This window comes from Apteryx rowi, unplaced genomic scaffold (assembly GCF_003343035.1).
Source record: "Apteryx rowi isolate R43461 unplaced genomic scaffold, aptRow1 scaffold_99, whole genome shotgun sequence".
NCBI lineage: Eukaryota > Metazoa > Chordata > Aves > Apterygiformes > Apterygidae > Apteryx > Apteryx rowi.
In genome coordinates this window covers 1,687,840-1,701,758 of record NW_020451304.1, presented here as the reverse complement: position 1 = coordinate 1,701,758, position 13,919 = coordinate 1,687,840, and the positions used below count along the sequence as shown (strand labels likewise).

Below are 13,919 nucleotides of genomic sequence, written 5' to 3'. Positions count from 1 at the left end.
TTATCTCCTAGAAATTACTGTACACAGCCTCTTGGGATCTAAAGCAATTAAGTGAAGATAAATTTCTTTCATGGAGCAAGCTGTCAAAGGATGAAGCAATTTCATTCCCCATTTGAAGTGGAAGCTTTGGGTCATGCATGGTTTATTTGAAACAATGCCATCACCTAAAGCTGCTGATCTTATCTGTCTCTCTCTGTCTCTCCATTTCAAACTGCTGAAGATGTGCAGCGTGGCACTGCCTGAAGTGATGACATCTGGCACCAGGCCAGCTACAGAAACAAGCTGCTCCTCCCCGAGTCTGAGTGCAAGAGGCCAAGCATTCCTATTAAAAAGGGGGAAACCGAGGTGAAATCTGGGAAGAGCTGAAAAGCGGGAATCTTGCCCAAGGGAACATGAGACCCACTAGCTACAGAAGGAGTGAGGTGCCTGCGTGAAGGGGACAGCACTGCCCCAGCAAGGATGGGACAGTCAATCTACCAGGCTTCCTCTGCATTGTCAGAATACCCTGAAGTTATCTAAACCAGGCTTCGAGGATTTCATCAAGATGAGGAACAGTCCATGCAGTGCAGTTCGTATGAGGAGAAGTTCATGGAGCGGCATGACAGAGATTATCCCGTTAGCATATATGCTTTAGGTCTCTCAGAAGTTCCAGCAACTTCGCTCCTGTCCTCACATTTCACTATCCCAAGCTGTTTCATTTTAGACAAAAAAAGACATGCAAAACATAAAAAAAAACCCTCTTTAAATAAACTGTTGTCCAAAGCAGTGGCTTTCACCCTGAAAAAGGGAGGACAGCCAGAGGTGCTGTGGAGCAAAGAGTGTCGTCCACTATAGGGGCTTTGCTGTCTCCATAGATTTAGTGCTGAAGATGTTTAGATCCCACCATGGGAGGAAGGCATTCTCCAAAACCAAACAGAACATGTGCATCAGTCACACCAAGTCTTTTCTTTTAGCAACCTACAGGGGCCACCCTGCCAGATGACCAACTTTCACCTAACTAGTAGGAGCAGAAAGGACATCAGAAAGAATGAGTATGAATGGATTGTCAGGTCCTCTTGTGTATTCCTGCTACCAAACCAGTCCCACTAATGCAGCACAAAAAGCCAGCGCACGCGACACTGAACAGCACATCAAGGGCAGGGAAGCTGGTGAGCAGTGGCTGCTCACTCCAAGTATGTTCGGCTGTCTCCATCTGTTCCTGAGATCTTCAGAAATGCTGCCCTGGGTATTCACAGTCTCTAAAATACCCGAGAGCTACCCAAGACTTCCACTGACACAGGATTAGGCACGTAATGGCTTGGAAATCAGGCTCTAACTCCCTCACAGCAATGGCCAGGTATGGCCATGGGAGACCGTTCCTAGTTACAGAGATCAGCAGCACATCAGGACTTGCTGGTACCACTGAAGCTGCAAGCTCTTGCCGTCCACAGCCAAAGTTTGTGCCTCTTTGCCCATATTTCTGTTCAGCAACTGCTCTGTCTACACACTTGCAGCACTTGCAATGATACAACAGTCCAACACATCCGTACAGAGATCAGCTACCACTCCTACCTTCTAGCCCTCCATCCTAAGTGGATTTCTCTCTTATAACAGCATTTCCCACACGACTAGCCTCCTGCATGCATAGCAGGTACTATATACTTCACCAAGCTAACCAAAACACCAAGTGTCCATCCACACAAGATGCTGATACCTGCAGGATCTTTTAGTCTTTCTCACGTGATGGCAGTCACTGGGGAGCAACTCTCAAGTCACAGGGCAGCCAGTGAGGATGCCTGTGTCTGAAAGGAGGTTGCAGCTACAGTTAGAGAAACAGGCAACTTCTGAGCAAATTCAGCTCCCACAGACTGGCCTGATTAGAGCATTTGGCCCATGAGGTTTCTGCAAAGCTCAGATCGGTGTCAATCAAATCTGTGCTCATTAGGACAGACGCTGAACTAAAAAAAACTTGCTAGTACTAGAGAGAGCTAACAATATAAACTGGCAACGGGTACAAGTTCAAGAAGCATCTAGATGACTTGAGAGTGCAAACATGATTTGCAAAAGTGACTTCAGCATCAAAAATGTGGTATGTCACTGGGAGCGGGTAGGTCACTGTATCAACTCCAAAAATGAACATCAGTATCCATGTCACTGATGCGTTCTGGAAAGCACTACATAGTGGCCACTTTTCTAAATGAAACATCACATGTGGGACAGATATTAGACAAACTGACACAGTATTAGAAAGATGTAGCAAACTCTTATCTTCTTCTGTTTATAGACATAAATCTCTTCAATAATAATAGTAAATGCTATAATAAGCATTACACTATTTCTTCTTAAGATAAATACTGAAGCAAAATTTCAGAAGCTGAACAAACCAGGCATACAATAATTCCTCAGAAAATACCTTTGTCTCCATACTAAGAACTTGTGTTTATATATGCCTCTACCTATCCCATTTACAGGAAAATTATAATATGTAAACCTAGAGACAAATGCTTCTTACACGGTGGAGAAAATGTTTTATGTAAAATGCTGGTATGCAATATCTTACAGCAAATTCTGTTAATTTAAATAAATTATGGACGTTACCTTATTTCTAAGTCAATACTTGCAAATGTGTTACAGGGGAAAAATCTGATTAAGTTATATGGTCATATTTTCAGCCTTTTTAATGTCCCACTGCAGATATAGTTAGACCAGGAGCAGTAACTTTGCTCATATAACGCTTACGTTTGGGAAGAATTTAAACATTTCCAAGTGAACCTTCACCTAGTACCCCTGTTTTCCTAAGGGACAAGGGTGGCCTGGGGTTGAGGCACTGGGCTGAAATTCTGGGTATCGGGGATTTGTTCTCATCCTGAAGCTAAGGCTTCCTGTGGGACCCGGCTCAGTCCCTCAGCCTCGCGTACCTCTGTTGCCAATCTCTAACAAGGAAATTGCTTTTCCTTATGTCATAACGTGTTGCGGAGATATGTTCATTAATGCCTGGGAAGTGCTTTGACTTCAATGACGACGAAAAAAAGAAACAGTAAGTAAGACCATGGAGGAGCCTTCTTTTTCGGACTTGGGATGCGAAAGCATGACGACACCGCAGGGTTACTACTGCGGTCTGACGGGGGAGTTCGGCTCTCTGTCCTCGCACAGACTCAGCCCAACGCCCTGAACACGGATTCGGCATCCGCATAAACAAAGCGAGGTCCGGCCACGTACAGAAACGTGGCGAGTCGGCTAAGAGCTCAATGACAGAGGTCACCTTCCGTCTCCCGTAGAGACGGAGCAGATACACATCTGTTATTTGGGCCGACCACTCCCTGCATTCCTTCAAGTCTACTTCTCTGGCAAGCTTCCCAGGACGTGGATCTTTCTTATTCAAGATAACAATGTGGAGTTATTAATTGGGCCTTTTTTCAGGTTTCCTGAGGTCCCTCCAATAGCTGCGCTRGTGGATACCACAGTCGAACCGTGGGGAAGTTTTAAGCATGCCACTCGATCCAAGATAAAACGTAAGAAGTGCCATGAAATGGGGCTCACACCCAAAGCTCAGGCATGGGCAGAGGCGAGCAGCGAGGTTAAGGATGGAGTCTAGTAACCAAGTGCAGAGTCTGAGCAGTCAGCGTGTATCCCAGCGGGCAAAACATGAGGCAAAGAGGCAACCTGTCCACAGGCCCTCTCTCATGATCAGAAGCGCCACATTAAGTCTTGCAGCACCGCAAAGACTCTCTGAGGTTAGGCCATGCTTCATGCCCAGGGAACGGCTTGGCCAGCCAGCAGCAGCCTTTCCATTTCCTCAAAGTTTCTCTGGGTAGCAATAAGAGATGGCTCATTGGGAGGGGATCCAGCATTAATGGTATTTTAATGAGGCCTTTCAATACACTTACAGACTAATCAGCAAATTCCAAGAGGTCTCAAATCTAATATGTCATTCTGGATACACTAAAGGCATGGTGAATACCTCTTTTATAGCTAGAGCTCTGCACTATCTGGAACTGATGTTCTGCCAGCGTGCAGTAGGCTTTGTGCCACTAGGTGCCAGGTGAAAAAGCGCCAATGTGGCAGAAGCTAGGCCACTACCCGCTTAAAAACCCCAAAGGAAACGAATGCTGCACACAGAATACAGCCACATCTCAACAGCCAACCCTGCTAACAAGGTGCTGCACAGAAGACTTCATGTTTTGTCTCTCTTTCCCTAGGTCACTCCACTAATGCAGTCTGACGCTGACCCCAGGACCACGTGGTCAGCAAGTTTCCTGAATAAAACATTTCCCGTTTCCCAAGAGTCTGTGCTGAGACTACACAGAACCTCTGGAGGCAGCTCTTAGGACAAAAGGACTGAACACAAATAAGTTTTCCATCTTGTTACATAAACCTGGCCTGATGATGACAGAAGTGAGGATATTCAACAACGAGCATCATCTGATCTGCACAAAAAGATCCAGTACTGACCAAAACCAGGCATGGGACAAGACTGATTTATTCTGTCAGTCTGTGCTTTGAACTGATGATCACATCACGCTTCCAGAAAACACTTTAAAAAAGCCTTTTGCTGACACCAGATTCAAACTGTGCAGCACTGGCAGAAGAACAGCACACATGTTGGTACACATGCAACAGCTCGCATCCAGACTGCCTGATTTGCTTGGAGCTGACACGGTGGCTAAAACGTCCTGTCCAAGATGAGCCTGGTGGAGAGGCAGAGGTGGATCCAAGGCTGAGGGAAGGCAGGGGAGGAAGGGATGGAAACGTCATGTGCTACTCGAGTGAGTTCTCATGAAACACAGAGCTGAGGCAAAGGCAGCAGAGATACTCTCCAGATCACACATCCCTGCCTTCACCTCTGCAGCTCTGAGCACTTCATTCTCCTTGGAGCCAAAGGCAAAGCCGGGGTCTTTCTGGGTGCTAAACAGTGAGATCTGTGTGGCAGCTACAACTTGGATTTCAGGTTGTAGCTGGGGAAACAAAGACTTACAGGTCCAAAAGAGGCTTCCCCATGCACCAGGGTATCGCTCACTCCCCACACGTACCAGGAAGGAGGCATCTCAAAGGTAAGAGAGATTGAGTTCATCAACTGCTGACTCTTCCCTCCTGCTTCCCCCCACAAGAGATAGGGCTGCCTGGGAGGCAGAAACTCGTACCTCCCTGTAAGCCCTGTCCAGACCACAAAGCAACTCTCAAGCTCACTAACAGATGCATTAAGAGAACATGTGTAACTGGATCTTAACACGTTGGCAGGTGGTTCCTCACCTTGGAGGGAGACTGCAGTTCTCACACGCCAGCCATCACCTCTGGGATGGAGGGGGGGAGGCAAAACAGCAGGAGGACTCCAGGTCTGCACAAAGGTGCTGGATTAGAGGTAACATTTCATGTTCCCAAGCAGACCTTGCACTCATGCCTGCCTAGCAATTGCTATGAGATCCGTTAATGCTCGACCGTGGCAGAGCCCTCCTGCAGCTTTGAACTACCACTCTGTCTTCTACACCGTCTCACCAGCTTGATGCCACAGCTGTGTTTCACGAGGCAGACAGTTGTCTGAGATCTCTGCATGGCGGGATGAGAGGAGGTGAAAAGCTAACGTGCCATAGCGACTGCAGTGCATGAATATGGAGTGGATTAAAATCTGGTCAACAGAGGTTTCAAAATGTTACTGTGAACAGGAGGGCAGTTCCAGCAGGGCCCACAGGGAAGGATGCTTGGGCTTATGCTGATTAAATAGGTTCAGTGACCTGGACAAAGAAAACCTTTACTAATAAAGCCTATAGATCAGGCATTGTCTCCTCCTCTCCTAATCTTTGAAGAGAGCAATTCACCGACAGACAGAAAATTCAAATTGCCAAGTAACCTGGTCGCAAGCAAACAACGTGCTGTTTAATACAGCACGTATTTAATACATACGTAGCGTTATGCCTCCAGAAGCAAAGACTGCGGGTCGCTGATAGCCAGCGGGAGCGCTGCAGCAACTGGCCGTGTGACGCAGGAGGGAATCCACAGCGCCTTGGGCTGCGCTGGGCCACGGCACGGCCGGTGGCTGTGGTGGCTAGCAGTGTGGCACCCAGGTCCAAAAAGAGTCCTCCTTTCGTGCTAGTGTAGCCACTCGCAGAACAGCACATGAGTTCGGACAGCCACAGCTCAGGAGAGCCATGAGAACGGATCATGGGATCTATGACAGGCCTGAGAGACCTTCAAGTCTCTCACTCCATCTGCTCAGCTTATCAAAGGGAAGGTGGGGATGGGGGGGGCCTGGGACAGTTCTATATATAGGGGACAGAGCAGTGGAGGACTTCTCAATCTACAGCAAAATTCAGTTAGTGGAAACTGAAACACAATGAATGAACAAGATGGGAAATAACACACATATTTAACAGTGATTGAAATTAACTCCTGCAATAAAGATCTTGATGGGTTCTGAGCCCTGGCAATTCCAAATCAAGGCTCGGTTGCTTTCCACAGGGTCTGCTCCTGTTCCCTTGGGAATTTTCCCGAGGTTGCTCAAGGGACAGGAGATCAGACAAGGTGGTCACACACCTCCTGCTAGCCAGAACCCATGGCTCTGCCGGGCTGGCTCCCCACTTCCGTGACCGAGGCGCACCACCGTGGGCTTCCTGTTGAACACCAGCTTTCTGACCTGTGCATGCTTCCCAGAAGCTCGCTGATGTTCAAAGCACCTTGCTGACAGACAGGCAGGTGTGCCTGTGACAGCGGCCACCTCCTCAAACGCGGCGCAGAGGGGGAGCGCGGCCTCCCGAGCAGAGCCCTAGGCAAGGCACGGGGGAGTATCCTGAGCCCAGCTGTGACATTTCCTTTCACCTATACCTGTACAGCTGTTTCCTACAGGGCTGCAGCCTCAAGTGAGATGTGTGAGGCTTCTGTAGGTGCTTGGGAACAAGACGGAACAGAAATGCTTCACACCTGGCCCCAAAATTACAGCACGCTGGAACGTGGCCAACATAAACTGGCAGAGTACCAGTTGCAATGGACATCAATTAAGAAGCCTGTCATCCTCAGACTGCAGGGTTTTCTTTTTGCGATCTGCATCGCTCCTTAAGCCTTCAGCAGCACCAGCGCTGGAGTTTTCCAGATGGGATCATTTCCCTCAGATTCCACTCGCTAGATTTATTGCAGGATTTTTTTTTTTTAAACCCACCCCCCCTTTTAAGAGCCTGAACTATTATTCCACATTGCAGATTTCTCCAGGGCTGTATTCTGTGTCCTCGTGCAATACTAGTGCTTGTTTGCAACGAGTTTCCTTTACCTTCAGCTGGAGAAAGGCACTTTTAAAAATATGCTCAAGAGTTTTTCTGCTTAAACAGTGATTAACAACCCAGATCAAATGATAAGTGATCAGAATATCCCTCTGGAACACGCCCTGCAAAGTCCTATGACATGCAGCACCAATCACTAGGATAGCACTCATGCCTGCTTCTACAAAGGCACGTTCGAAAAAATCAACTGGAAGCACAACAGACCCCAGTGCACCCTCCCTTGCCACCCTGACCCAGGGGACACAGACACAGCTTGACACCTCGCACTGCGAACTGTGTCAATGACACCTGGCAAAGGCAGGACACAGAGATGCTCTGGCAGTGTCTGGGCAGGCCTTGGCACCCGGAGTTCAGGGAAATGCAAAGGATGGTGACATCTGCGTGCTACCTCCTCGATGGCACAAAACTCAGCCTCTTTTCTATCACCTAATGACATCATCTTCCAACATGACCCATAATTTAGCCTGATCGCCTTTTACAATCCAAAGACACCACATGAAAGGGAAGGTCGAGGCTGGGATGGAGTTCAGATACTGGTCAGAAAACGTAAACGTTTCTAGCTGCTGCCTTGGGGCTGGCAGCTCCTGCCAAGTCCCAGCTCAGAGCAGGGCTGTGTGTGGCAGGGGCCTTTCACTGCTTGTTTGGAAACCGAGGCAGGCAGGGATGGAAGGAGTTTTTCAAGGATGACTCCTCCTTGGACTCTCCTACTTGGGGCTCGGATCGCTGCTCACAGTTTCCCTTTTCCTCTCTGGACCGAACTCCAAGCTGGAAGCTCTCGCTCTCATGGGCTGAGTGCATTTCCCTGCCAGCTGGAGGGGAGATGTTCAAAGGCTATGGAATGGGAATATGGAAAGGATGCTGAGAAAACAGTTACATCCACTCACTGGGGTTTTCTCTCTGCTTACAATGAGTTTGTCCTCTCAGAGTCCTGGTCTCGCTACCCTTCCTCCTGCCCTGCAAGAAGTCCTCCCTGAATCGCTGTAATGTAGCCACTCTAACATGGATTTCATCCCTGGCAGCCCAGGAGGCATTAGTTCTCAGAAAGGACAAAAAATTCTGGGTTTCAGAGGCACGGCAGAGCCCCATCACTCTGACAGCCATTCCTTCTGGACTTCTAAACTTGGGACTCTCTTTCTGAGAAGCATCAGACATTACTACACATTGCCAAGAGATATCTGAAAGCCTTAAGACTGAAATACTGTAAAAAAGTGAACTGAATAACAAGACAGGACTAATTTTAGCCCAAACCTACTATAAAAGGCTCCTAAATAGCTCATTCAAAGGCTGTTAGCTCTGCAGATCTAGAGTATGGTGGGGGAACTAGAGAGAGGACAAAAGCTGGAACATCCATCTGGACTGGAGAGTCGAGAGGAAAAAGATTCATGTTTTTCAAAGAGAACAAAGCTAGGATTTTAGGTTATCTGCACTGATAGGTGGGTAGGTAAAATAGCAGGAAGAAAGTACTTGTGAAATAGGAACCTCAGCAAGTGTGAAAATCTAAGTGGTCCACCCTGGGACTGGAGGAGCCATGCATGACCCTGTTTCTAGGTTTTGGACAGCACAGCATTGCTAGCTAGCTTTCAGAGCCTCACATTTTAAGACTCTTAGTTTGCGTTGTGAGATGAGGCAGGGTTGAGACTAGCTGAGTGATGAGTATCTGAGACAGTCCACTCCACACATGAGCATGCACATGCAAAAAAAAAAAAAAAAAGTGCTGCTTTTCTGTTTCAGAGGAGGGAACCACAGTGACTAGCCCTATAAGCATATGTATTAATCATGCACCGTCTGGTTTTAATCCACACACTGCTGATCCTGCGTCTCACTGTATTGTTATCAGGGGAAGGAGTATTTCTCTTCAATCTTATTCACCAGCCAAAAGCCTGAAAATGCAAAAAACACATTTGTGAAGTGCCTTCCCCAGGACCCTGGGCCCCGGACCTGGTGAGCTGGGGCTGCTGCCTTTTTATTGGCGTTTAAAAACCTTTTATTAACGTGTGTCAGGGCTGGGGGAGGAGAGAGAGGCTCAGGTTTCAGGACCCCCCATGCAGAGAGTTTTATTGTGGGAAGGGACATTAACACTTTCTCCTCCACATCTCCCTGGCGGGGCATGTGGCAGAGCGCGCACTGCAGGCGCAGGCTCGGCGCATGGCTGCGTATAGGCTGGGCAGGTTTCAGATGCACACACCGAGCCTACGCAGAGTTTGCAGGGACAAGTGATGGCGTGTGGCCACATGGAGAACAAGGACCTTCCTGCTCTGCTCCCTGGTGGGCAATCTACAGTCCTGTTCCAGCCTTGCCACCAGCTCCATGGTCCACTGCTGGAGCAGGGTGCTCCTGAAACACAATATTCAGCTATTTCCTCAGCTGAGGAAACCAGGACATGTCCCGGGTTCCCCAGAACATGCCAACTGGTGCTGCACAGGAAAAGACTCGTGCACAGCTCAGATGTACCATCACTAAGACTTGTTTTAACCTCAACACAGCCCAAATGTTTTCCATTGAAAGTCCCCATCAGCAGCACCATATACCTCCGACGAATCCACATTCGTTACCTTCCCTTCTTCTTGCACCTAACTCAGCCACGTCAGTATTCCCTGCTCTCGCCTGGGGCACAGTGTTGAGCACCAATGGCTCCCATTCCTGGCAACGTCTCTTTTGGTTGCGAACGCTGCAGACACGGTCTGACAGCTCAGGCACCAGGCTGCATAGTTTGCTGTTGACTGGTACGTTCGATGGTGTTCCATCACACAAGCTGCAATGGATATCTGCCCAACATACGCCCAGGAAAACATCACCAAGTTATGCTCACCCTGGAGCCAGCTTTTGTTGGTTACAGCTTCAACGGCAATGCAAGAGACGCTGAGAAGCTCTCAGTATCACACTGGCTCCAGCAGGAATCTTAACACACAGCTTCATGGCAATGAAAGAAGTCAGAACATTTTCACTCAAAATAAGAGCCAGGCCAAATGCTCAACAACTTGTTGAGAAACGCTGGCTGAATACAGCACTCTATCTGCTAAACGGGACTTAGAGAACAAAAAGAAGTAGCAAGCACAGTGTTTGCCCTACACAACTTACAAAACAACCATCCTCTGGGTAGAGCCAATAATCATTTTAAGTTCAATACTCTCCAGTCTTGCCTTCAGACAGATTTCTTTCCTCTGAATTTTTCTAAATTCATTAAGAAACAATGGTGCAAAACCATGGGGTAAGGATATGGAGCATCAGCAAGCAAGGTGAGACATCACCCTTTCTGCAAAGAGTCAAAGGTATTTTAACAGTCATGCAACTCATAGGAAAGGTATCACAGAGCAGCTTCTCAGAGCCACTTGGGCATAACATCCTCCTCCCTGCTCACACAATACTCACAGGGCGTCATGCAAACAGCAGCACTTTTTCTTTGCCTCTCCAGCAAAGAACTATCATGAACTTAGTCAGAAAATGAGGCCAAGACTAAAAATCTGAGAGAAGTAAATTGGGTGCAGAAAAATACCACTTGCTATACAGGAATGAAAAATCAGTACTGAAAATAGTTATTGCTGAACGGAAATAGCATTTCTCACCTGCTTGCAGCTCAGTCAGCAACCAGCAAGGAGCGCACAAAAGGGAAAAGTTCCTGCAGTATGACTGGATGCAGCCCTTGCAGACAGAGCTGCTCCACTGCAGTGGGTGCTGCCTTTCTGTGTCTTGCTCACCGTCACTCATGAAAGGCATATTAGTTCATGCCTCGGTCATATCTGCATGGTTTGGTCTGCATTGCGTTCAACATCACCCCAATGCCGGACAGTCAAACAATTCACTTCATTAATACTGGAGAAGGAGAAGGTCTGTGGAACAAGGTAACCATCTGACTGCAGTCACATAGCTGCCGCTCCAACTCCTTTCTACAGTGTTACTGAATCTCATAAAATGGATTGGGAGGGTCCAAAGAGGTCACTTTGCCTCCTTTTCCAGGGCAGCTCAGCTCTACCCACACCATACCTAAGAGTGCCACCCAGCCTGCTTTTATGAGTCTCTAAAGCCGAACAGATTCCACAGCCTCTCCAAGGAGTCTACTTTCAAGTGCTTAACTACCCTAAGCTATGAAGCCTTTCCTAAAGTCTAACCTTAATCTACTCGGCTGCTATTTATGCCCATTCCTTCTTGTGCCATGCAGTGTGGAGCTGAAGGGGAGCTTGTTCTCCTCTTCTCTGCAACTGCTTTTTCTGTAATTGAGAGCTTACATCATTTTCCCTGAATCTTCTCTAGACTAAAGAGCCCCAGAGCTCTTTCAGTCCCTCCTTGGAAATCAGGCTTTTGAGATGTCTGATCAGTCTCACTGGTCTCCCCTTGATCCTCTTTGGCGTCATTTGGTGAATACGCACACTCGCAGTTTCACCAGTCAGAACATTAATAAAAACACTGACCAGAGCTGGATTGAGAACAGACCCTGCAGAACCTGCTGCTTCTGCTCAGCACGTCATGGGTAACAGCAGCACCAGCGGGCTCCTCTGCCTACCCGCGCGGGATGCATTCGGTGCTTCAGGCAGAGACACCAGGAGAAGCTGATTTGCCCAGAAGGCAGCACAACACAACTTGCACACACAGGGGCTCAGAGACTAGTGCAAGCGCAAGGTAACACCCCAGCGTGCTGGGTGGGATCCCGGTTCCAAAGTCAGCTGCTTTCAAAACAAACAAAACCCACTGAGGAGACAAAAGAAATGGGGCAGCCAGGCCTGGCTCCTTCTGTCTGGGATCTGCGTTGCCTCTTCAGCCTCCTAGCAGGGTTCAGCTGGTACCATCAGGCCTCAAAGTCCTTGAGGTTTGTGTGGCCGCTGCTGTGCTAGAAAGGCACCACCTCCCCCCGGGTTTGTTGTACGGTTTCTTTATAAAGTGCTAGAATCTAATGGAACCAAGACAGTGAGAAACTTCAGCTCTGAGTCTCAGGTGAGTCTCTGGGACAAAGATATTTCTCTTCCTTTACACACGTGAGCGCAAGTGCTTGGCAGGGCAGGTAGATGGCACTCCAAATAAACCAGTGTGTGGTTAGAAGAGGCGGATCTCAGGGAATACTGACCCCATCCCACAAGTCCCTGGGCACTCTCTGACCGGACCTGCTCGGCCACCTCACCTGCTCCCTGGGTGCCCTGGATTATGGTTGCGGGTGCAAGGGTCACAGGACCACCAGTAAGGCCAGCAACATAGCCTGGACAAACACACTTCCTTGGGGCAGAAATAGCAACTACCTACTTGAAATTTTAACCCCTTTGAATAGAACCTTCAAAATGCTTTTCTCACAGTGGAGTTTTCTCACCTGGAATAAGGTGCTTCCCCAAACTGGGAGAGCTTTCGGTTTTACTGGGACCCTGCACTCTGCTGCCGTGGGCACTGCTGTGAGCACGACCAGGGCAGACAGAGAAGTGAAACAGAAAGTCGCAGCTCTCGGGTCCCTCTTGACAGAGGTCCCAAATTTCTCACAGTCAGTTCAGGAAAATGTCAAGCAGCAGCAGCACACGGGAACGCACACTGTCACACACGGAAAGCAGCCCCTGCCTCCCCACTTGTCTGCATACAGCACCGAACTCGCAGGGAAGCAGCGCGGCAGCTCCCAGGAGAGCACGGTTTCTGGTGCTGCAACTCTGCCTCCGAGCAGGAAGCTGCTGAGAGCCACTCTCATCCCGCCGGGCTGCCGAGGGCCTGCAAACCAAATGCCATCGCGCCTCTTCCATCCCCCACCAGGCCCAGGCACGTTATCCAAACGCAGCCCCCAGGTCCCTTCTGGCCAGGTGGTGGCAGAGAGCAGACCCAAAACCCCACATCAACAAGGGAACTGATTTCATTATTCTAAAAACAAACAGCCGAAGGAAAGTTCAGGCTAGAATGGGCTCCTAGAGCAAAGAAAGGAAAATAGAGAGCGGGCGGTGGGGAACGCTTCATATTCCTAAAAGCCTTTTGTACGTTAACACATGGTGTCTGCTTCTCTCTAGTCACCTATTTATCACTCTCCTCTTTAGAGAAGGAAAAAAGTCCTGGCTGCTTTCCTAACGCCGAGTTTTGTGGCCGGGGGGAGGGGGAGGGTGCTTTAAGCATGATGCAAACCATTTGGAGTGCACTGAGAGCACTGCCAACACAAGCTGCACTATTTAAACAAGTGAGGAAATGATCGTATATACAACATGCCAGCGAGCACACACACACCAGAGGAAGTCGAGAGGGGTTTTCATGACACAGAGCTGGATGTCAGCGGCTGAAAGGTCGATATTTTCCCTTAACACCCTTCTCAATGACTTAATCGTGTTCCGTTTGCACAGAAAACTTCCCAAGAATAAAAGTCTGGAGGAATCGAGGGGGGATGTTTGGCCTACTGCTGACCTTGTCCGAGGTCCTCTCCACGTAGCAGGGCTCCTGAGGGGCGACCAGCAGGGGGACGAAGCCCGAGAGCAGCCGATCCTCTTCCAGGCTAAGCAGGGCAAGGTCGTCATCTGGGTCCTTGTACAAGGGCACCTCCGACTGATTCACTGTGGTCAGTATGTTACAGAAGTCAGCCAGCGTCGCCCACACATCTACTGAGACCCTGGGAGAACGAGGAGAGACGTGAGCAACGCGGGGCTGGAATGCGCTGGGAGTTGCCTGCAACGCTGCAGCGAATACCAGAGAGGTGAGACGAGGCAACGCGCGCCGCCCCGCGCGCCCCTG

At 48.9% G+C, this 13,919-nt stretch overlaps 1 protein-coding gene across 5 annotated transcripts in view; it reads right to left on the bottom strand.

Moving 5' to 3' along the window:
- SMG6 (SMG6, nonsense mediated mRNA decay factor) overlaps window positions 1-13,919 on the bottom strand; it is a 120,932-nt gene that overhangs the window by 37,741 nt on the left and 69,272 nt on the right. For all 5 annotated transcript variants that reach the window (XM_026055270.1, XM_026055275.1, XM_026055276.1 and 2 more), the window contains exon 13: window positions 13,596-13,797. In XM_026055270.1, the coding sequence (XP_025911055.1) occupies window positions 13,596-13,797 (202 nt within the window). The remainder of the gene's footprint in view (window positions 1-13,595; window positions 13,798-13,919) is intronic.